The sequence below is a fragment of the Amphibalanus amphitrite genome, unplaced genomic scaffold, assembly GCF_019059575.1.
Source record: "Amphibalanus amphitrite isolate SeventyFive unplaced genomic scaffold, NRLGWU_Aamphi_draft 002049F_arrow, whole genome shotgun sequence".
Taxonomy (NCBI): Eukaryota; Metazoa; Arthropoda; class Thecostraca; order Balanomorpha; family Balanidae; genus Amphibalanus; species Amphibalanus amphitrite.
The window spans coordinates 1-20,846 of NW_024883542.1; the positions used below are offsets into that span (position 1 = coordinate 1).

A 20,846-nucleotide genomic window follows, 5' to 3' on the forward strand; every position below is an offset into this window, starting at 1 on the left:
CCAGCGCCGACCAGGTGAGCGCGGTGAGAGATGAGAGCGGCGAGAAGTTGAGAAAGGGTGAGCGCGGTGAGAGAGTGAGAGCGGTGAGAGGGTGAGAGCGGTGGAGAAGGATCGGTGGGGTACCTACATCGGAGGTCTGAGTTTTACGCCGTGTCAAGGTCGTTAATATGTCACGTCTGTGTTGACAATATATTATATCGAGCACAGCCTTGTGCTTTGTAGTGCCCATCTGCCACTCAATCGTCCCACTCATTCCTCGTGTAACTGGGGGCCTTTGTTTAAATAAGCCAACCATTACCCGGTGTCTCTCCATCCCGTCAGGTATTCCCGTCTCGGCCATCAGCTACGGGCTGAAACTGTCGCGTATGATGACACAACTGTACATGCCTGAGTCTGTCGAGTGCAGACCATTACCGGCGTCTCTCTCCACCCTGCTCAGGTGTACGTGTCGGCCATCAGCCACGGTCCGCGCGGCGGCGCTCTATGAACGCCACCTACCGCAACTCTGAGCAGTTCAGCTTCCAGGACGAGCTTGGTGAGCTGCTGCTGGGCGTGTGTGCCGCCATACCCAACGGCGTGCTGTGCTTCTTCCCCTCCTACAGCATGCTCGACAAACTCGCCAGGAGGTGAGCTACGAGTGGGGCACTGAACTGGAGCTGTCCAGGGAGGGGGAGGGGGCGGCTCGACTGATCCACAACATTTTTCTACTGAACCTTGTTTTTTTAGACGTTTTAGTTGACAACGTGCGTCCGGAACGGGAATATTGCTGCCTGTTTACATTACGATTATGAGAATCGTGCTAAGTAATAACCATTGGATAATTTTGGCTTTTTAATCACATTTGTTGACAGTGAACCTCACACTCGAACAGTGGAGGACGTCGGTCACTGCCCAATCACCGCGCTTCCAGCGGGGCTGTGCAGTACTATTAGGTCCCGTTCTATCCGACAGATGGCAGATGACGGGTCTGTGGGACCGACTGGAGGCCCGCAAACCGGTGCTCTGCGAGCCGCGGCGCGCCGACGAGTTCGAGGACATGATGCGCCAGTTCCGTCACCTGGTGACGGAAGGAGACGATACTGGCGCACTGCTGCTGGCCGTCTGCCGCGGCAAACTCAGCGAGGGCATCGACTTCTCCGACGACAGCGCTCGGGCCGTGGTCACGGTTAGTTTAGGGAAGCCCAGCTATTATTAAGTGTTATTTAAAAAGGGATGTCAGTGACGTGACCATGATTGATTGAGAAAGAGACCAGTCGCGCCCGCGATGCCCTTTCATTTTCTTATTTGTTCCATGGCTCTTCTGTTATCGTCTCTCGTCTAATCCGTTCACTACTTCCGTCCACCCAAGCTCTCTATCGCTCTCTCCGAGTTTTTCGCTGCGCTCCCTGAGTTGTGTGTCACTCTCTCCCTGATTGTTCCATCACTCTGTCTCCCCAGGTGGGCATCCCGTTTCCGAACGTCAAGGACGTTCAGGTGGACCTGAAGAAGCAGTACAACAGCTCGCACGTCTCCACGCGCGGCCTGCTGAGCGGACACGAGTGGTACGGCATTCAGGCCTACAGGTGAGATACCTTTGGCATGCAGGAATACGGGTGAGGCATAGCAATATAGCATGGCATTCAAGCATATGTACAGGAGAGATACAGTACATCATTCAAGAGTACAGGCGATGCGACAGGGTACGGGATACAGGCCTACAGGTGAAATGTAGAATGTCAACCAGGAATTCAGGTAAGCAGGTTGCTCCATATAGCCGAGCTATGTTGAGCTCTCACATGTCAGTAGGTGGAACTATGGTCATGAGTACCCAAATATAGGAACGTTCCCATTTTTGGGAACGGAGTTCCCAAATATGGAAACGGGCATTCCCATTTATGAGAACGGAAGGTAATTTTTCGGCCGTTCGCCCACTAAAACTCATTAGTGCATCACGTCTCAAAAAAGTGCACGCTAATTTAAGTATCTACTAAGTCTCTATAAAATTATCTTTAATCTGACCGTTGAACAAGGAAATTGACCGTCGAATGATATTTTTAATGATTTTTTGAAATGACGGAATGGTGAAAACATGGGTTATACTACATTTAACATGCAATTTTAAGGAAAATGAAGTGTTTTTTACATTTTGAGGTCAAGTATAATAATTTTCGCCTGGTTATGAAGTTTCATAATAGCGACACCAGGTGCTGACATATGCAAGCGAACACGCGGACAGCCCCGAGGTAATATTGTTGACTTTTGGTGTCGGGACGCACGACCGCGTGGAACGTCAGTGATTTTACCGAACTACTGTTGTAAACTCAGTTTCAGTGGTTTAAAATTATTCAGCTGTATTTTATCAGCCCGGAAAGACATATTTTATTTGGATGCTAGCTGTTAAGCGTTGTTTTATAAGGAGCGTCATGAGCGTGGTTTTTGTCTTCCGTGTTTCTAAGCATGATCGTTTTGGGGGAATTTCTTTTATATAGGTCGCTCTGTGTGGCTTATTTATAATTTTTATGCTGATTTCGATCATTCCTCGTGCCCATCCTACCAGGCTTTTTGCCACTTACACTCATTAAGAAAGGAAAAAACTAGATTTTCATTGGGACTAGGTGTTTTGAGGGTGTAACATATTCAGCGTTCCCATTTTTGGATACTTCCTTGTGCTCGTCAACTATCGGTGATAAACAGGCAGGTGCTTGACATGTCTCCACCCTCGGCGCGGACGGTGGATATAGGTATAGAAGACATTGTTGAACATCGCTGAGCGTTGTGAATTACGTAATCCTGCAGAGGGGGCGTACCCGCTGCGAGATCGACAGTGGCGGTTCGCCCATTAAGGCAACTCAGGCAGTGCCTAACCAGAATTTTCTGGGTTAGATTTCTGATTTTTTTTTGTTTTGTTTTTTAAATTAAAAATATTTCTTCCCAATGATTTTAGTGGCTTGATAACACATAGTTACCCTACTAACCCCAACATTCAACTCATGCACGTATTAATCGCTATAATTTAAATGCAGCCTAGTGTGCAATAATTTAGCTGCCTCATGTCCAGATTCCTGCATTCAATTTACATGGGCTGGCAACTCCAGAAATGTTGGGCTATCAGGCACGCCTAACCTGCCTTTCTTGGCGGTAATCATTGAGAAAGGACAAGATTCGAACAAGACCTGCCAATAAATTTGGCTAGTTCTTGGCGGTTAAGGCTGGCATCGTCTCGTTTCTGATTTGAACGTTTTTGTTGTACGTGATAGTTGGTGGGATTGCTATGTTATTTTACTTGTGGTTGTTACTGTCCTAGCATGTTTGTTTCATGTTGGTTTCAACATTTTAATAGGTACTTTTAAATGAAAGGAAGACATGTCTGGCCCAAGCATCGTTGATGAGCTGCTAAGGAATAGTTTTGCTATTAGAAGCTATGTTGAGAAGGTGAAAATTGTTCAGGATGGGCGGCCGAAACCAGATCTTAAGTGGGAAGCTCAGGTAAGTGGGGTGCTCAAGACACCAGTGTATTCATTCACCATACCTTCCCTTGACTGTGGCTGATCTATTGAACAAAAAAAGGCATACAATGCAAATTAAAAACACAATGGCATCACAAAAATAGCAATGCGGAATCACAGGTGGATCTAGGTGGATCCTAGTGGTCCATTGGGGTCATGGCCCTCCTCCCAAAGGTTTTAATTTTATAGTGAGGGTATCATATTTTGTATACTTCAAATTTGTATTAAACTGCATTGACAGACGAGGCATACATATTCATTTGACATTTCAGTTTCACCTCTTATTGTGTTGTTTAATTTTGATTTAAATTATTGTGCTGAATTGCTGCATTGGCTGTTTTAATAGTGTATTTTGATGAATGTACTTGAATCAAAATTGGTGTCATTTGTTTCATTTTGCTAGTTACTTGTTTGGTTGTTTTGAGTGATTTGTGGAATGTGGAAATCATTCAGTTACCTATGACTTGACTAGTTATGCTATCCTGAATTATGTAGACTGGTGTCAGAGTGAAATACATGGAACATGTCAAGGCTGTTTTTTTGTGGATATGCTGATGCTGATGTGCTGATTTTGATAGTCATTTATAATAATTGTTTTGCTTCACCCATGTTTAGAATGGGTGTGCAGGAAGTGAAATCTAGTCATCAAACTTTAATTGAATGTTGTTGACAAGGCACAAGTGGGATATTCCACTTTCCAGGAACTGTGCATGTATCAGTTCAAGATGTTCCATATCTAATGATTTTCAATGTAGTTACCTACATAATAGACCATATTAACACGCTCAATGTTTAATGTTGGAAAAAAACATAGAAAGGTGAATCCAGTGTTTATGCTTGAAAATGAATCACATTGTTGTTTCATGGTCAGTGTTTGGCTGTATGGGCTGTTTTTTAAATTTGGCTTTTAATATTGCACTGCAATCTTTACCATGCCAATTGGCATGGTAAAGATTGCAGTGCAATATTAAAAGCCTGAACCTTTCTCTGATTCAGCATCATGCTGAGATGATGGTTCCATTTGCCTTTGTCATAAAATGTACATATGATTGCATTGGATTAGATTGGTGCTTGCAGCCCATATAGCTAATTAGGTACATCTTTGCTAGGACCAATACCTAAATGTGGCTATCTTGAAGCTTGTATCCTTAATTTGTACATTATTTTGGCAGTTGGTACTGCTTTATACTATTTGTGAGTTTATACTATTTATGAATTAGCACCATGCATACTATTTGTGCTCTTGTAGATTGTACACTACACACCTTTGCTATATGAAAATGTACTTCCTGTTGTTGTTTTTAATATGGGTTGGAAATGGGCTTTGAATTATGGGCAATGACCTTATTTAAAGTTTGACACTTGATGCACTTAAAAAGACACCTGGGAAAGGTCTTTCCTTTGAATGCAGATGGTGGTGGTAGTGGTGGTGCTGAAGCATGAGATGTGGTGGTGGTGGTAGTGGTGATGGTGATGGTGGTAGTGGTGATGGTGGTGGTGATGGGCATGGTGGTAGTGGTGGTATGATTGTTGTTGTGCATGATTTTTCCCATTTGAAGCTGGGAGTGAAGATCTGCCTTGCCTAAAAAGGCGTTCTACCCCTTCCTTGTTGTATGCAGTATGGGAAAACCAAGCGGAGATTCAACCCGGAGTTCTACGAGAAGCGCGAGTGGCTGACGGCACCGGGAGAGGGAGCGCCACGCCTGCTCTGCTGGCCAAATTAGGGGCAAATTAAGCTTGGTGATAACTCCTTGGGGTACCTCGACTCCCACCTGGCCATGACAGAGTGCCTAACCGGTCACGAGGGGCTGGCGCCGCCACTGGAGATCGACGGGAATAAAAGCGCAGAAGACCGGGCGAAACATGCGACGGTCTTGCCGGAAAGGTCATCTGATGATTGTTGCGTTAACAATAATTTGCGGCGTTGGACGTGATGCTTGTTAATGAAAAGAGCCCCTGAAAGGCGTCGGTGAAATCGTTCCCAATTTTGGGTACGCCGTTCCCATAATAAGGAACGCTTGCAGCGCCAGTGTACGAGAGCGTTCCCAAATTTGGGCTCGCGGCCCGGATGATGGACTGCTTTAGAAATAGGGGAACGACTAGGGTTACCCGCGTGCTCCGCAACGCGAAGAAGGGTTATTTTTTTACCCGTGAGTATTGGGTTGGTCTGTGTCGATTTGGTTGGCATCCATTTCGTTCGATTGCTTTTTGACGGCCAAGCATTTTGTAATAAAACAAAAAAGATACATCGCATCGAGGTGCCCGTGTCGTATTATCATGCGTTCTACTTTAGAATGATTCGAAAACTGGCGTGAAGTCTTTTGAGGGCCATCGATGAATTTCGCTAAAAATGACAATGTAATGGTTTGGAACATTTACATTTTTATGGATACTGTTGCTAATCATGCAAAAATGAAGAGTGAATATTGGACAGAATTGAATGACCTATCCAATGGTACCATATTCAATTGCCAAAGGTATCAGGTTATGCAGCGAACCCCGTGTGATTAATAAAGTGGCACAAAATTGACAAACACCATTTTCTCCTGTGATTTGCACCACCTTGATTTGGATCAATCAGCTTTTCACAATTTTTATATGAGAGGCGGTACCTTTCTCTTGCAAATAGGCGTTGATTCAACTCGCTCCATTTAACAGTCACCTAAAAATAAAATTAATTCCAAAATCCCTCAAAAAACGCAATTTTTCAAATAAAAGTGCCCTCTCCGGTGCACGTGGAGCGTGCTATCCTCTGCATTGCACACCATTCAATAGCCCGTTCAATTCTGTACACGATGCTGTTTTCCCCGTGCCGGTCGGACCCCTGGTCACCAAGATATTGCACCGGGACCGGAACCGTGTCGGCCAAAATTAGCCGTTTTCGCCCGATTTCGCACGCCGATTTATACATGTAAAGTCTATGACGCGAATTTGCACTTTTTGGGCACGCGCCACGCGCTCCCTATCAATCCGATCGAGCCCAGACCCCTCAAAGGCACGTCGCGCATCCTTGATCTATGAGTTGTGCAAATTTCACCACGCTAGGTGCAACGGTCTGGCCTGTAGTCCACGCAAAGCACCACCAAGTCGGGACCTCGGTAACGGACAGACGCACCCTCCTCAAATAGTAATATAGATTTGAAACTACGATGGGCCTTACAATATCAAACTCTTTCCCAACAAAATTGAGACAAATATCAGGCGGTTCACGATCGTTTTATATTTTTTGGACGTCATTTAACGGTTCTTTTTCTTGTTTTAAATAATGCCTACATGGCGTTCCCATATTTGGGTTTATCGTTCCCAAACATGGGGACGAAAATGCGTTCCCGAAAATGGGTACGCTTGACCATAGTTCCGCCTACTGATGTGATACCGTAGATGAATTTACAGTAAAAGCTGAAACATTTTTCATCTTCCATGAATTAACGCTGGTGCTAATATGGATATGTAATATGCATGCCGTAACCGGCCTGTTTCTCGACCCTATCAGTGTGCGTTTGTCGGTCTCTCCTCGACCCGTCCCCAGACCGTTTCTGATGGCCTGCAGGGCGCTGAACCAGGCGCTGGGCCTATGTATCCGCCACCGGAACGACTGACCGCTGTGTGTATAAAATGAGTCTGTTTCTGTTGGCTCACAGGGCCCTGAACCAGGCGCTGTATGCATCTGTGTGTATAATGGGCGTGTTTCCGTTGACAGGGCGCTGAACCAGGCGCTGGGCCGCTGTATCCGCCACCGGTACGACTGGGGCGCTATCCTGCTGGTGGATGACCGGTTCGGCCGGCCGCGCGGCGTCGACGGCCTCTCCAAGTGGGTGCGCAGCCTGGTGCGTCACCAGAGCAAGTGGCCGGAGGTGGCCGACAGCCTGAGACAGTTCGCCGCCGACATGCAGCACTGGACAGAGGAGAGGCGGGAGGAGCAGAGGAAACGCAAACAGGAACAGGAGTGAGTGGGGAGCGGGAGCAGCTAGAGTGAAGGGAGACGGGAGGGAGGGGAGGGTGGGAGTGGAGGGACTCGGTGGAAGGGCTGCGGAGACTCGGATAGGGATTCTCCACCCCCCCCCCCCCCCCCCCAGCCATGCCTGACGCCCCCCCCCCCCCACAGCGCTGCCGAGGCGGAGAAGCTGGCCGCCGCCGCCGCCGCCGGTCCGGGTCCTGCCATCGATCTGAACCTCTCTGGCGCCTCCTCTCCGATGTCCGTGGTGAACGGGCAGTCGCCGGTGGCGGCGCCGGCCGTCAGCGCCGCGCAGTTCCAGTACGGCAGTCCGCCGGTAGGTGTCGCCGGCGGCGCCCGGAAGCTGGTGCTGGTCCCGGTGAACCAGTTCGCCAGCTCGGCAGCCGCTCAGCGTCAGGAGGTGATCACGGTGAACGGCCGGAAGTACCTGCGGCTGACGGAGGAGGGCCAGACGCGGTTGGTACCGCTGCTCACCAGTCAGGGTACCCCGGTACTGGACGGCGCGGCGGGGTCAGGGAACGGGGAGCCGACCGGTGCGGACGGTAGTGCGGCGGACGGCCGGCAGGCGGCAGCACCGGCGGAGGAGCGGCCGCCGCCTCCCAGCGCCGCCCCAGCGGATAAGGAGAACGGCCGACCCCAGTCTCCGCCACTGTTTGGGGAGGACGAGGGAAAGTCCCCGCGCCAGGTGGTCGTCTGTTCAGGTGAGCGGACAGCGGCGATGCTGCAGCTCCTCCTTCAAAAGGCAAATATTAAACTTATATTTTGTCCTGAGGTCAAACTACACAGTTTTAGGTAATTATCTGACGTGTGTTTCCGTTCCCCGCAGCAGCCGGCAAGAGGCCGCTGTTTAAAGAGACGCCCGTCGCCCCCTCCGCCGTCACAGCACAGGTACGTGACCTGCGTCGACCGCATGACCTCACACCTCACTACCGCTCTACCACACAGTAGGAGTCGATTCGTCGGGGCTTGCTTTATTGGGTCCTTTCAGCCTACAGCGACCATTTCTGGGCGGTCAGGGTAAAATAGGGAGACATTGAGCTACGACAGATACGATCCTCATTGCTCGTGTCTCTTCTCTATCGTCTCATCATAAAATCACCAAGGTACGCCGCGGTGGCTGAGTCCGTTCCGTGGGATAGGACACTCTGATGGAGCTGGAACTAACCGGTCACGCCGGGAGGGGCGTGCTCCTATTGGAGCTGCCGCCAACATCTGTCTGCTGGAGTGACTGCTAACCCCAAAGCAGGGATGGGTGATCAAGGATGAGCATCTGCAGCTATATAGTCAGGAGGGCAAGGAAAGACTGTGTGACCAATATTGTCGCTGTGAGTCTTAGTGAGTCTGTGGGCGTCGGTGTTGGTAGTGGATTATAAACAAAGTACTCTTCGCCGTACTTGATACCAATCACGGGCATCTGACCAAACAATTTGTATTTCTGTCGGTTATCTACTGTACATGCTAGCCATATTGTTAATCATGATTCCTAACGGACTGTGTGTCCGTCCGTCTCCCAGGCGGACAGCCAATCACCGGAGCTGGTCAGGAAGACGGTGCTGCCACCCCGCGGCTCGGCCGCCAAACAGCGCAGCAAGCGCTCCAAGGGAGTCATTTTCATCAGCTCGGACGAGGAGGACTTTCAGTGATCACGTGACCGTGGGGTTATATATGTGATTTCACGCTGTGGCACGATGTATGAAGGGCTAATGATTTTTTATCACGAACTGCAAGCTGCCTGAAATGATGTCTTATATGACTGCTTTGCTATGAAAATACAATGTAGATACGCTTGTAAGATTGCGTCTGATATGGATAATCATAGGCGAAGGGCTGTCGGATGTTGAGTGTTGGGAGGTTCTAATATCGAGACCGCTATCACCCTGAAGTGGTTTTAGTTCCATACCTTTTCCTGGACGTCTGTCTCGATGGGCGCTCTGACATGTGATCGGTTTCGTCCAGCTGCCCCCCCCCCCCCCCCCCCCCTGCGACTTCGATCAGCTCTGTCTAATTCAGTAGGGAATGTCCTATCGTCTATTCCGTCTGGTCGGTGAGCCCCTGGAAGCGCCCTCTGCGTTGCTGTACTGTACAGTCTGTCTTAAAAGTACCGCGCAAAGTGACGGTGGATCCATCAAGCCTGACCGAGGAAGGGCCTGCTATAATTTGAAAGTCACCGAACCAATGGAGCTGGGGAATGGACGAGGATGTCCATTGCTTCGGTGACTCAAATTTGGCAGTCCTTCATCGGTCAGGCTTGATGGATCCACCGTCACTTTGCGCGGTACTTTTAAGACAGACTGTACAAGGTGTCGCCTGCGTCCTGCCGGATTGGCTCCGGCGGCGGAGATCAGAGGTCAGAATATCACGGCGTTACTGCATTACCAGCGGTATGAACGCACTGCATGAGTGGTGGCGAGGCTTTAACGGCGATATTGATGGAGGATTATCCTGTCAACAGGCTCACCCGGGACAGTCAAAGCGAGTATTGTTATTTGCGGAGGAGAAGAGCTGGATTGACACTGCCTTTGCCGTTTTTCATCGGTTTACCATTATTTACTTCTCTCATCCCATCTATTGTTTCGTTTGTCATAGCACAAGCCACAATGGCGTACGATATCGATAACGATAAAACAACTTATTAAATTATTTGTGCAAGAATGTGCTTTGCCGCTCATTTTCAGGACCGTGAGTGATTGACAGGTCGGGATTTCCCATTTACTCCGGTACGTTCCTTTAGAAGCTATTCGAGCAGCGTACGGTGTGTTGCTGAGCTCTGTGAAATCACGCGTCCTCCGCAGCACCCCAGCTGACGTTCTGAAGGGTCCATTTACCAATGGAGTCCCGCTGCCGGACCGGTACTGGAGCTGGCAGGCCCAGCCGACGGTCGACAGGCAATGTACCCGAGGTGTCTGTTGCACCCACAGGCAGACGGGATATGTATGTAGGTGTCTGCTACAGAGCTGGCCAGAGGCGGACCGGTTAGTGGACCGATCACCCATTCTACCCCATTGGACGTTACCTGTAGGCAGTACGGGTCTGATCCGCTGACGCTTCTATTGGACTGCATGGATGTGATCTATTTGATACCACTGGACGATATGGATCCAGTTATTTATGCGGTCCCACGGGATGGTTCGGGTCTGATCCTTAGGACGGTACGACGGGTCTACCCCGCTGACCGGGTCCACGTCAAAACAGCTAGTGACTATTGAGCTAGTGACTTTTGAGCTAGTACAAAAGAGCTAGTGCTTCAAAACAGCTAGTGACAAAACAGCTAGCGCCAAAATAGCTAGTAATGCAAAACAGCTAGTACCTCAAATCAGCTAGAGACAAAACAGCTAGCGTCAATATAGCTAGTAGAGCAAAATAGCTAGTGCTTCATTATAGCTAGTGACAAAATCGCTAGCGTCGAAATAACTAATGAAGCTGTAGCTTATTCGTACGAAGTACGGGCAGCTATTATAGATCGCTGACCGACCCCACTGGACGGGGTACGCTGGCTCGGTGTCAGGTGGCGGTGCCCGGCGATGCGGGTTACATACGAGGTCATCCGGAGGTCATCACGAGACCATCCGTCGGCCGGCCAGCGTGGCCCCGGGCGTGGCTCGGACAGACAATTTCCTGCCGCTCGGAGAAGAGTTACTCGGGTACGGCCGGGAACGTCCTGTCCCTACCGGCCTGGTCTATGGAGTCGGCGCCCAGCCGGGCCCGGTTCAGAGGTTAATTTACCGGTCAGGCAACCATACCCTACTGTCAGCCGCAGCTCGGGGCAATCGGCGGAGACATTGTTACAATTTTCAGAAACTAACTTGTTACAGGCTGTTTGACGTTTGATAAATGCGTTGTGGTCTACGAGACTTTCAGATGTTTGACTACGGGGATATTTTGCTGCCGATATCGTAGGCAAACGACATCCTTCTCGTTGTCACCAACCCTTTTCCATCTCAGTCGCTGAGCCAGATCGCCCCCCCCCCCATCGTTTCCGCCCCCCCCCCCCTGTGGGCCAACAGGTGACGGTGCCGACGCCGGTTCATCTCGGATATTACACACCTGACGGCGCCCGTGGTCCGTGTAATATGGTGTCGCACCTGGGGAATGGTCCCGAGCCGCCGCCGGCCGCCGCCGCAGGTCCGGTGGGCCGGGGCAGAGGACAGAGGAGAGCGGGGAGAGAGGATGGAGAGGTTGAGGGAGCTGGAATCAGAGTTAAACTCGTATAAAATGTTTGTGTTGTTTGAATGTGTTGTTTTACATAACTGAATGCGACCAATCACAACGAAAATATCGCGTTAACCCGCGCCCGGCTGGGGGTCCTGGATTTCCACGCCCTGCTGGGGGGGGGGGGGGTGTTTGAACACCCCCCCCTTGTAACTCGGCTCCTGGGCCACGTAGCGATACGCGGAAGGCGGCGTTCGAAAGAGCGTCAAAAATAATGACGAAATCACTTCGGTCAATTTTTTGGTCAGGTCAAAGGTGAGGTCACCAGAGGTCATTGAAGGCAAAATTTCGCCGATTTCCAGGTCGAATATCGAAAATTTCCAAGAAGCCAACGCATAACTCGGGAACCAATAGAGCTACAGCGCCGCGGAAAAGTGTATTCGATAGCCCTATTAACGCCCTTTCTGAGTAATTCTCTGAGATTTGACCTAACGTCAACGGTTTTGCCTGCAGGGGACAAAAACTGCAAAAATAGCCGATTTTTTCGGAAACAGTTTTTCTGCAATAACTTTTGACCCAAGCCTTGTACGAGCTTACTTTCACCGGCATCGTGTTCCTCTCGTCAAGACGCATCGAATGAACTATGACTTGACCTTGAAAGGTCAACTTGAAAATTTGACCTCAGGTCAAGGTCATGACCTGACCGGAAAGGGTCATGTTGCATATCAGTCGATCCGTATTGTCGAGCTGAACACATATAAGGCGTTTTCATCGCTCTAGCATGCCTCTATCAAAAGTTATTTGCGAAAAACTGTTAGATACCATTCGTGACCTAAGATGACCTCAGGGCACAAACAAGGGTCACGGACACCATTTTCATGTTCAGTGTGTCTAAACCACTTGTAATTCGGTGTTTGGGAGTGTTTATAATGTCTTTCGTCCAAAAGAGGCGCATTTCAATTTTCTCCCATTGACTTATAATGGGGAGGTCGCAAAATTGACCTGACCTTAGGTCATCGATATCAAAATTCTGAGATATACATTTTGTACATGCTATTGCTCTTAGCAATCGCTGAAAGTTTCAAAGCGATCGGTCACTCGGTGTAGCTATGACAGACATTGAAACTTTTTATGAGGTGAGGTCACTTCAAGTGACCTGGTGACCTGACCTTGAATGACCTTGGTCTGAAATTTTCACAACATGTGTAGAATTGATGTATGATAAGGTGTACCAAAAACGGCGGCGCTCCGCGCCGCCGTTTTTGAGATATTCGCAAAAAACCACAATGGGGGGTGTTCAAACACCCCCCCCCCCCAGCAGGGCGCGGGTTAACCCGCGCCCAGATGGGGTCTGCCGAGCAACGCGGTCTGATGGGGGGCCATTTTGGCCCCCCCCCCTCAGATCTCGAGAACCACGCAACATAGCGACAAGCGGTAAACGGTGTTGGATAGCCCCAGCGGGGAACTACCTTGTGACCCAATTTCATTGACCTCGGTCAAACCGATGACGTCACAGGTCAGGTCAAAGGTCGAATTTTCACCGTTTATAGGCATTTCAAGAAATGCGTTGTAAAATCGAGTAAAATGCATTTCATTGAAAATCATCGATGGAGAAATGTTCTTCAAACACATATATTGCTATTTGAGGTCACTGATACCAGGTCAGGTCACAGAGGTCAGGTCACTGGGGGGGCCACAATATGAAAGTGTCGTGTGATACATGTTTTATGGTCCATTTTACATGACAAATGCGATTATGTGGGTCAGACAGACTTCAGGGCCAGCTTAGGTCACGTTTTGGTCAAGGTCAGGTCAAGGTCAGGTCAAATTAGGTCAAATTTCAAAGTTGATATTTTTGCATAAAATTGGTATCGATTCGATGCAGCTCGTCACGGGGAGTTCAATGGTGGTCTCCGTTTTGCGCTACGAGGTCTAGAATTGCTAAAAATTGAGTTCAAAAATTTGACGTCATCAATTTTTAACAGTTTTTTCGCTATAACTTGGCCAAAAAAAGAGGTATCGATCTAAAATTTGGTATGTATATCGAAGAGCGCAGGGACTATCACATATATTCCGGTTTTTTCGAAATTTGAAAATTTTTTGGAAAATTTTTGAGTTTTTCTAAAAAAATCAATTTTTTTGATTTTTGGGGGTCAAAATCCCAAAATTTCGAAAATCCGAGATAGCAGTTTTGTAGCGCCGTCTTTTCTCTACACAACCACATAAAGAACTTTAAAATTGCTTGTTAACTGTAGAATTGGTGAGCGTTTCAAGATGTCATGTTTTTTGCTCATTTTTGCTCGAACAAGACCTCAGTTTGCCCTCAATAACTCCTGACCTGAGGTGACCTGTGACTTGAAATTTTGTGTGAAGGTGTCAAATTGATGCCCGGTAAGGTACCCAAAATTTGGCGGCGCTGCGCGCCGCCGTTTTCTCGCTATTTAAGAAAAACCACAGGGGGGGCCAAAATGGCCCCCCCCCCATCAGGGCGCGGGTTAATACTTACACACCAGGTTGAGTGATAACAAAGTCACCGTTTCACGGGGATCAGGCACCGCGGGACTAATAAGCCTTGGGTGGTATGCCGGGGGTGGATCCGCTCGACATGCTTGCAGTGGCACTTGGCTAGTGTAGTCCCAGAACAAATCCGAGTTCTTTTGGCTCTTACGGTGCTTGCGGACCCAGTTTTATGGCGTCCGGGCGTGATTCATTTTTGCCGGGACTTTGTCCGCTGTTGTAATTCAGATGCGGCGGCGGTCGGTGATTTTTACAGTCGCAGCTCCCGGCGTAATACACGGGCCCGCCGCGCCCATAGCTTTTCGCCACACTTGGCCGCCTGAAATGTGTCGAGCAGTGCCGTGCCGTCTGGCGGGATATTTGGGAAGGGCCGCGGAATGCTGAGAGCAGTCGGTCCTCTCGCCCATTAATAATCCACTTTAACTTCAAAGGAGCCGCGAAATTGTAACGCTGAATATTCTGACGGCGTTTCTCGCACTTCACACTACATATCTCGGGCGACATCTGCTACAGTTCAAAGTCAGGCCTGTTGACCCTCATCCCACTAAGGGTTATAGGGAGTGGGCATCGCGCTCTTACATTAGTCTTGTTTCGAGTCACATTTTTATGCAACGATGTCTGTATGGTTGAGTCAGCCCCATGTCACGTTCCGTGCAATGAGGCCATTGTAAGACTGTGAATCGGTAGGACAGGGAAAATATTGGGCTGTGATGGTTACCAATCGGTACGCCGTTGCTGCTCGGGGTTCTGAGAATTGAGAGGCGAACCCCGAGAGATCGTTTTCTGACCGCTGAACCGGCTGTCTGTCGGGAGGGAAGTGGGGTACTACAAAGGAGTTCCTTACTTTCATTCCGATTGTAGGTGACCGTACGGCCCGGAAGTCAAGGCAAATGATGGAGGGTAGGGTATATACATAGGGCCTTGGAGGGTAGTGGATGGTCCTGGCGGCATCGTTTCCCGGCCGTTTCTGTCCCGTATCTGTACATACACCCGCAACATTTTCCTTTTCCAAAGGTAACATCATGACCTGATCAACCAGTAAGTCTGGTGAATGGTGATCAGCACAGTTTCTCGTGATCTTGTCGCGTTTTTCGTCTCCGCGCTGCCCGCCCCGTTGTGAAGTCATGTGTTCGGCGGTACAGCATACCTGCAGGCGGCCGACACCAACGCCATCTATGGAGGAGCTCTTCAGTCTCCATATTCCGCCGGCGCCTGGGCATGCACTACGCGCGCTCTGTTCTTCTAACCGTATGGGTTTGATTCGATGCTGTTGCAGGTCCCGCGACCCGCTTACCACGGTAGTAGTAACCATAGTAACTGATAAATCTACTTGTTTTGACGGTGTTCCGTCATTAAATGAATGATCAAACTGCTTGCCATTCCCATGCCGACCCTGTCTGCCTAGATCATGCCTCAGTGCCCGTGCCGGCATGACGGCACGCCTGTATCAGAAAGGGGCGGGTGATTGGTATGATTTGCATTTGATTATACTGGGTTCCTCGAGTTCAATATTGCGCTCCGGTATTGGCTGTTCATAGGAAGGTGGCTTTCCTGGTAAGATATCTGTATAATTCCCAACGCATGAGTGACATCGTAGGGAAAATCAGAACCAACCGATCTTATAAATAGATTATATAGGATACGAAGGCTCTCAATTCAAGTGCCGTCGGTTCTTTGTAACCTGACAGGACCCATTGAAGGTGCACTGTTGAACTCTCCGAGACTTTCCCAACTGCGCCGAACCGTCTCGGCCCAACTCTGGCTGGCGTTTCGGCTCGGCGGGTCACAATGCCGCCGCGCCCCAACTCGCAACTGTCGGAGTCGCTCGGAGAGAGCCGCTCCCTGTTTGTTGTCGACTGTTGGACGTTGTTCTGACGACCGGGGCGGGGCCACAAAGACAGGGCGATTCGCGCGGCGATTATACCGACTCCTGGCGGCAATTACGGCGCGCCGTCGACAGGAAGTTCCGCAGACGGCGGAACGGAGTCGGCCCCAGCGGTGTAAACAAACTATTAGCTATGCAGCACTGATTAATGACGGCCTGAATTGGCCGACCTGGCGTGAAAATTACCGCCTAGTTAGGGCACTGGCAATCAGAGCCGCACGTAGCGACGGAGCCAGCTGCCAGCCGACACGAGCCTTCTCGTCTCTGGTTTTGTGCTATCTAGATTTCGAAACTTAATAGAGCTTCTCAATTCCATTTGTTTCAAATAGAATCAATTATTTGATAAATGGGAATAATAATCAAATAATTCTATGCATTTATCACTCGATCTTTTCCGTACTTGGGTGGATGGTTATTAATATGTATTTTTTTTTTCAAAATATTTTTCTTATAAGGCTTATTGCTTATTCTGAAAAATAGAATGCACACTTATCAATGAACTAAAGTTTATAACTGCTTGAACAAGCAGCCCAGCCTTGTTAAATTTGCAACCTATCGGAGCTTAAAATCATTCCCGCTGAGCCATATGTTGGTTTATACCGAAATGGCCCGATCAGCGGCATTGGAGAACGGCGGGCCAAAGAAGCCCGGTCGTGCGGACGGCCATATAGCAAGACCGATGACTTTTTAACGGTCGCCGTAGCGGAGAGGACGTCCGGCGGCGCGGCCGACTCTCGACCTTGCTGCCTTCATTAGCGGCACCAATTTGGCCTATCGGCCCTGCCGGGCGGCCGCGCAGATCGCTCACCGCCGGACGCCAGGAGACGGGACGGTCTCTGGAGACAGCGCGCCAGGAGACGGGACGATCTCTGGAGACAGCGCGCCAGGAGACGGGCGGGTCGCTGGAGACAGCGCGCCCGGGGACGGATCGAGTCCAGTGATGGAGCCCGCCTCATTACCGCCGGCGAGAGGGTGCTGCCGGCGACGACAGCGGCGGCAGTGGCGGCAATGGCGGCGCGGCTGAGGCGTGGACAGAGTGACGCGGTGGGGCAGACGATTTGTCGGAGTCGCTGGTCATTGGTCAACAAAGTCGTGCTGTAAAAACGTATGTGTGTAAATACAAACGGCAAGGATTCGTTATACCACATTTAACAGAGCACAATTAAAAGAATTGACGCCAACTTGTGTGAAGTCCCATAACTACAAGTCCCATGATCAAGATGCATAAAAAGTAGGTAGCAGCGACAGTGTTTGACGACCATTGGTTATCGTGATTTTACCCGCTCAGGTGACGTGCTATGCACATCCACTGTGTTCACTGCTGAAGAAAACTGCTCCGGCTGCCTGCAGTGCCTCGCCATTGGATAGCATGATGCACGTAGCGTGAGGGACCAGCGCCGTGATCCCGATATTGGGTCAAACATTGCAATCGGGGCACGATCGACCGACTAATTGGGTTTCCGGGACAGGATCTCGTAGTAGTTCAATCGTCGAGCCCCTCCAATACCTCACCGCACTCGGGCTGCAGCGGTTATGCTGTTTTCCCGCAACTGCCGGTGACAAGTTGTGATGACTTTCCGACCCGTCGATGTCGCTGGACCGTTTATCTCAATACCATCAAAGTGGCCTTAAAAACCGCGGCTATTAGGTCCCGACCCGCTCTGATAAGAGAGCCTATAACTCTGCCAGACTTATGTTCGGGCGTGCAGGTAAATTCAGCCGCACCAAATGGACCGAAGGAAATTAGGTACCGCTTTAGACTATTGAGCCCATTCCATCCATGCATTATGGTCGGTAGAGTGAGCAGTTCCAAAGATTGCTATCGCCCATTAAAAGTGGGGGGCGCGCCGGGCCTTTTTCCCTGTGGCGTGACGGGGTGATATCACACGCTCTGGTCGGGGACTGGTTTCCGATCGATTGTCAGTCGAACGTCGCTCGACCGAGAGGTGTGTGAGGAGCGGGGACGCCGCGAGCGAGCAGGGTGCTGTCACGGGCAGCAGAGCTACTCCGAGCTGACCTTATTTACTGCTGAATATTGGTGACTATAAGCGAGTATCTATGACATCGAACGTCATTTCAGGTGCGACTGTCATAGATGGTGTCTGACGGATGACACGGGGACAGATAGTAGACATGTGCAGTTGAGATAACGCAAGTAATTTAAAGGCTATGATTAAAAGCGTGCAGTGCAGGCAAGCAGTTCAGCATTTGAAATTGAACTGAAATGAAAATGGAGCCCTGTTTTGTATGTAGTTTGGTCGGTGTTTGTTTCAAAGCGCCAGCAGACACAAATGTCACAATTTGGGTACAGTATCCATTGGTGCCTTGGAATGTTATTGTGATCACGCAGTGATCTGGAAAGAGTCAGCTGAAATTCGACGGCCAACGTTGGATAGTTTCAAGACTGAAAGACGGAGCGATTGACGTGCACTGCTGACTTTCACAAAAGCACAAAGCCGTCATGGCCAGCTACACACTTTTGCCACCAAACTTTTGTAAGGGACTTCGATTGAACTGCGTCCGGAACCGTTCATTGTCGGTCTTTTTACTTCAAATAATAAAATATGACGGCTGAATTAAAAATTAAAGTGACTGAGCTGCTGCGGAATGCAGTTTCCTACAATACGCATTTTCTTTCCCCATACAAGGCATGCATCTGTTTGACTTCACTGTGTGACCACCTCAATCGTCACGAGCCATTCGGGCATCTCCGGTGACCTCTCTGTCACCCCGGACACGTCTCCGAGGTCACTGGCGCTCGGTGTCGTCACCAAAGAAAGTGACGACGTCACCAGTGGGAGCCGGAAGCCGTCGGGCGGACACCCGGCCGCTCCCACGGCCACGTCTCCTCTGCAAATGGCCTGTCCATTTGTCACAGGGTCTGTCGTCGAGCGGGCGGCACCCGGCCGGGACGAGCTCGGTGTGTCGTCACACGGGACGCGCGCCCTCCGATCGCTGACAGATACTGCCGGAGGAGCTGAGAACGAACACACGGACTGACGGAAGTGCCGCGCCGAGCCGACGCTCCGCGGTGCGAAGGTGCGGCCCGGTGTGCGTCCGTCGGTCAGCGGGCCGCGGCCGAGACGAAAACAGGCGCCGCTCGATGGCCGACCGCGGTCAGACGGGGCGGCGGACGGACTCTGTTGTTGGGCGAGCTCGCTTGTTTTGGCTCCGGTTGCGGGTCGCCGTTTGAGAGGGATCAATATGGAATCTACGGCGTGGCCGGGAGCAGGGTGGGGCGGACGGACGCGGAATGGGGACAATGTGTAGTGTGAGAGTTGGGTTTTGGAGGCTGTCGCCTCGGCGCCGCGGGGAGCGTCGGCCGGCCGCCGTCTGCCCCGTCCCCTCTGGTGTGGACGGAGGGGCACATCTGGTGTCGGAGCGGTCCCGGCGGCCGTTCGTCCTAGTTTCGGGGCCATGCCGGCGCGTCGGACGGGACAGAGGGAGAGTCGTGTCCGAGCCATGGGACCGCACGGTGGTGTGTGAGGGTGAGCGAGAAATACAAAGAAATTTGGCAAAGACTACCTTTTACAAGCTATTTCGGCAACATGCCTGAAGAGAGCGATGGTGCAGTGACGCGGCAGTGATCGGCACCGCTTGCAACGACTTGCAACGGAGCTGTCGAGGCAGTGAGAAGCAGGGGTCGCCCAGGAGCCGTGGCGTCTGCCGTGGACCCCGCCCGTCACCTCGTCTGTCCCGGTGGCTGCTGCTGGACTGGCCCATATACAGTCCGGAGGACCGGCAGATACGGCGAGGTGGACTGCGACCGGCAGAAGAACCTAGTGCCGCTGGACTAACTGGACACTGAACGGCTGGGTCGCGCTCCGTGCAATGCTCTGGCGAGTGATGCTCGTAGTGAGGGTGCTGGCGAGTGATGCTCGCAGTGAGTGCGCTGGCGAGTGATGCTCGCAGTGAGGGTGATGGCGAGTGGTGCTCGCAGTGAACGTGTTGGCGAGTGATGCTCGCAGTTAGTGCGCTGGCGAGTGATGCTCGCAGCGGTGAAGGTGACAGCCGGTTGGGCTGTGGAGGAGCGGCAGCCGGTGGGGCTGTGGGAGTAACAGCCGGTGGGGCTGTGGGAGTAACAGCCGGTGGGGCTGCATGGGATTGGCAGCCGGTGGAGCTGTGGAAGTGACAGCCGGTGGGGCTGTGGGAGTGACAGCCGGTGGGCTGTGGAGGTGGTGGCAGCCGGTGGGCTGTGGAGGTGGTGGCAGTTGCCGGGACTGCACTGAAAATTCCACAGGAGGGCCGTGTGGTGGCAGTTGCCGGGACTGCACTTAAAATTCCACAGGAGGGCCGTGTGGTGGCAGTCGCCGGCACTGCACTGGAAATTCCACAGGAGGGCCGTGTGGTGGCAGTCGCCAGCACTGCAATGGAAATTCCACAGGAGGGCCGTGTGGTGGCAGTGAGTCAGTGGCCGGGACTTTTTAGAATGAGTGTCTGATTGTTTGTGAGCTCGTGGTTTTTGTGTGCATTCGATAGTTGATTTTGTGTGTGCCGTTGATGGACAGGAGAGGGCAAGTGGTTGAATGAGAGCTGGTAGTTTGGTGGCATCTGTGCTCTGTGACAAAATTGGTGAGCCTGGCCAAGTGCATTTCTTCATGTCGGGCGCTGCACGTAAAAAAGATTCTTAAATGATTGGGGAAGGTACGTGGACATTATGCGTGCTGATTACTACTGGAGGGTTTAAGAGAATGTCTTAGGAGTGCTTGGCTGGTTGTGTGCGTGTTTGTGTTAAAATTTCAGTGGTTGATTCTTGAGAATCAGGGGAAGGTGTAGTGTGAGAGTTGGGTTTTGGAGGCTGTCGCCTCGGCGCCGCGGGGAGCGTCGGCCGGCCGCCGTCTGCCCCGTCCCCTCT

The 20,846-nt window shown here is 50.8% G+C and overlaps 1 protein-coding gene and 1 long non-coding RNA gene across 2 annotated transcripts; both read left to right on the top strand.

Annotated features, from left to right (window-relative positions):
* Positions 1 to 7: 7 nt before the first annotated feature.
* On the top strand, positions 8 to 9,232 carry LOC122376195 (Fanconi anemia group J protein homolog). Its single transcript, XM_043355970.1, has 8 exons — positions 8 to 14; positions 440 to 626; positions 952 to 1,165; positions 1,438 to 1,562; positions 7,186 to 7,431; positions 7,591 to 8,141; positions 8,267 to 8,328; positions 8,955 to 9,232. The coding sequence occupies exons 2-8, from the start codon at positions 484 to 486 to the stop codon at positions 9,081 to 9,083; spliced, it is 1,470 nt and encodes a 489-aa protein (XP_043211905.1). The 5' UTR covers positions 8 to 14; positions 440 to 483; the 3' UTR covers positions 9,084 to 9,232.
* LOC122376196 lies at positions 3,472 to 4,285 on the top strand. Its single transcript, XR_006255552.1, has 2 exons — positions 3,472 to 3,986; positions 4,187 to 4,285. It is a non-coding gene; the product is annotated as an uncharacterized LOC122376196 (long non-coding RNA).
* Positions 9,233 to 20,846: the final 11,614 nt, after the last annotated feature.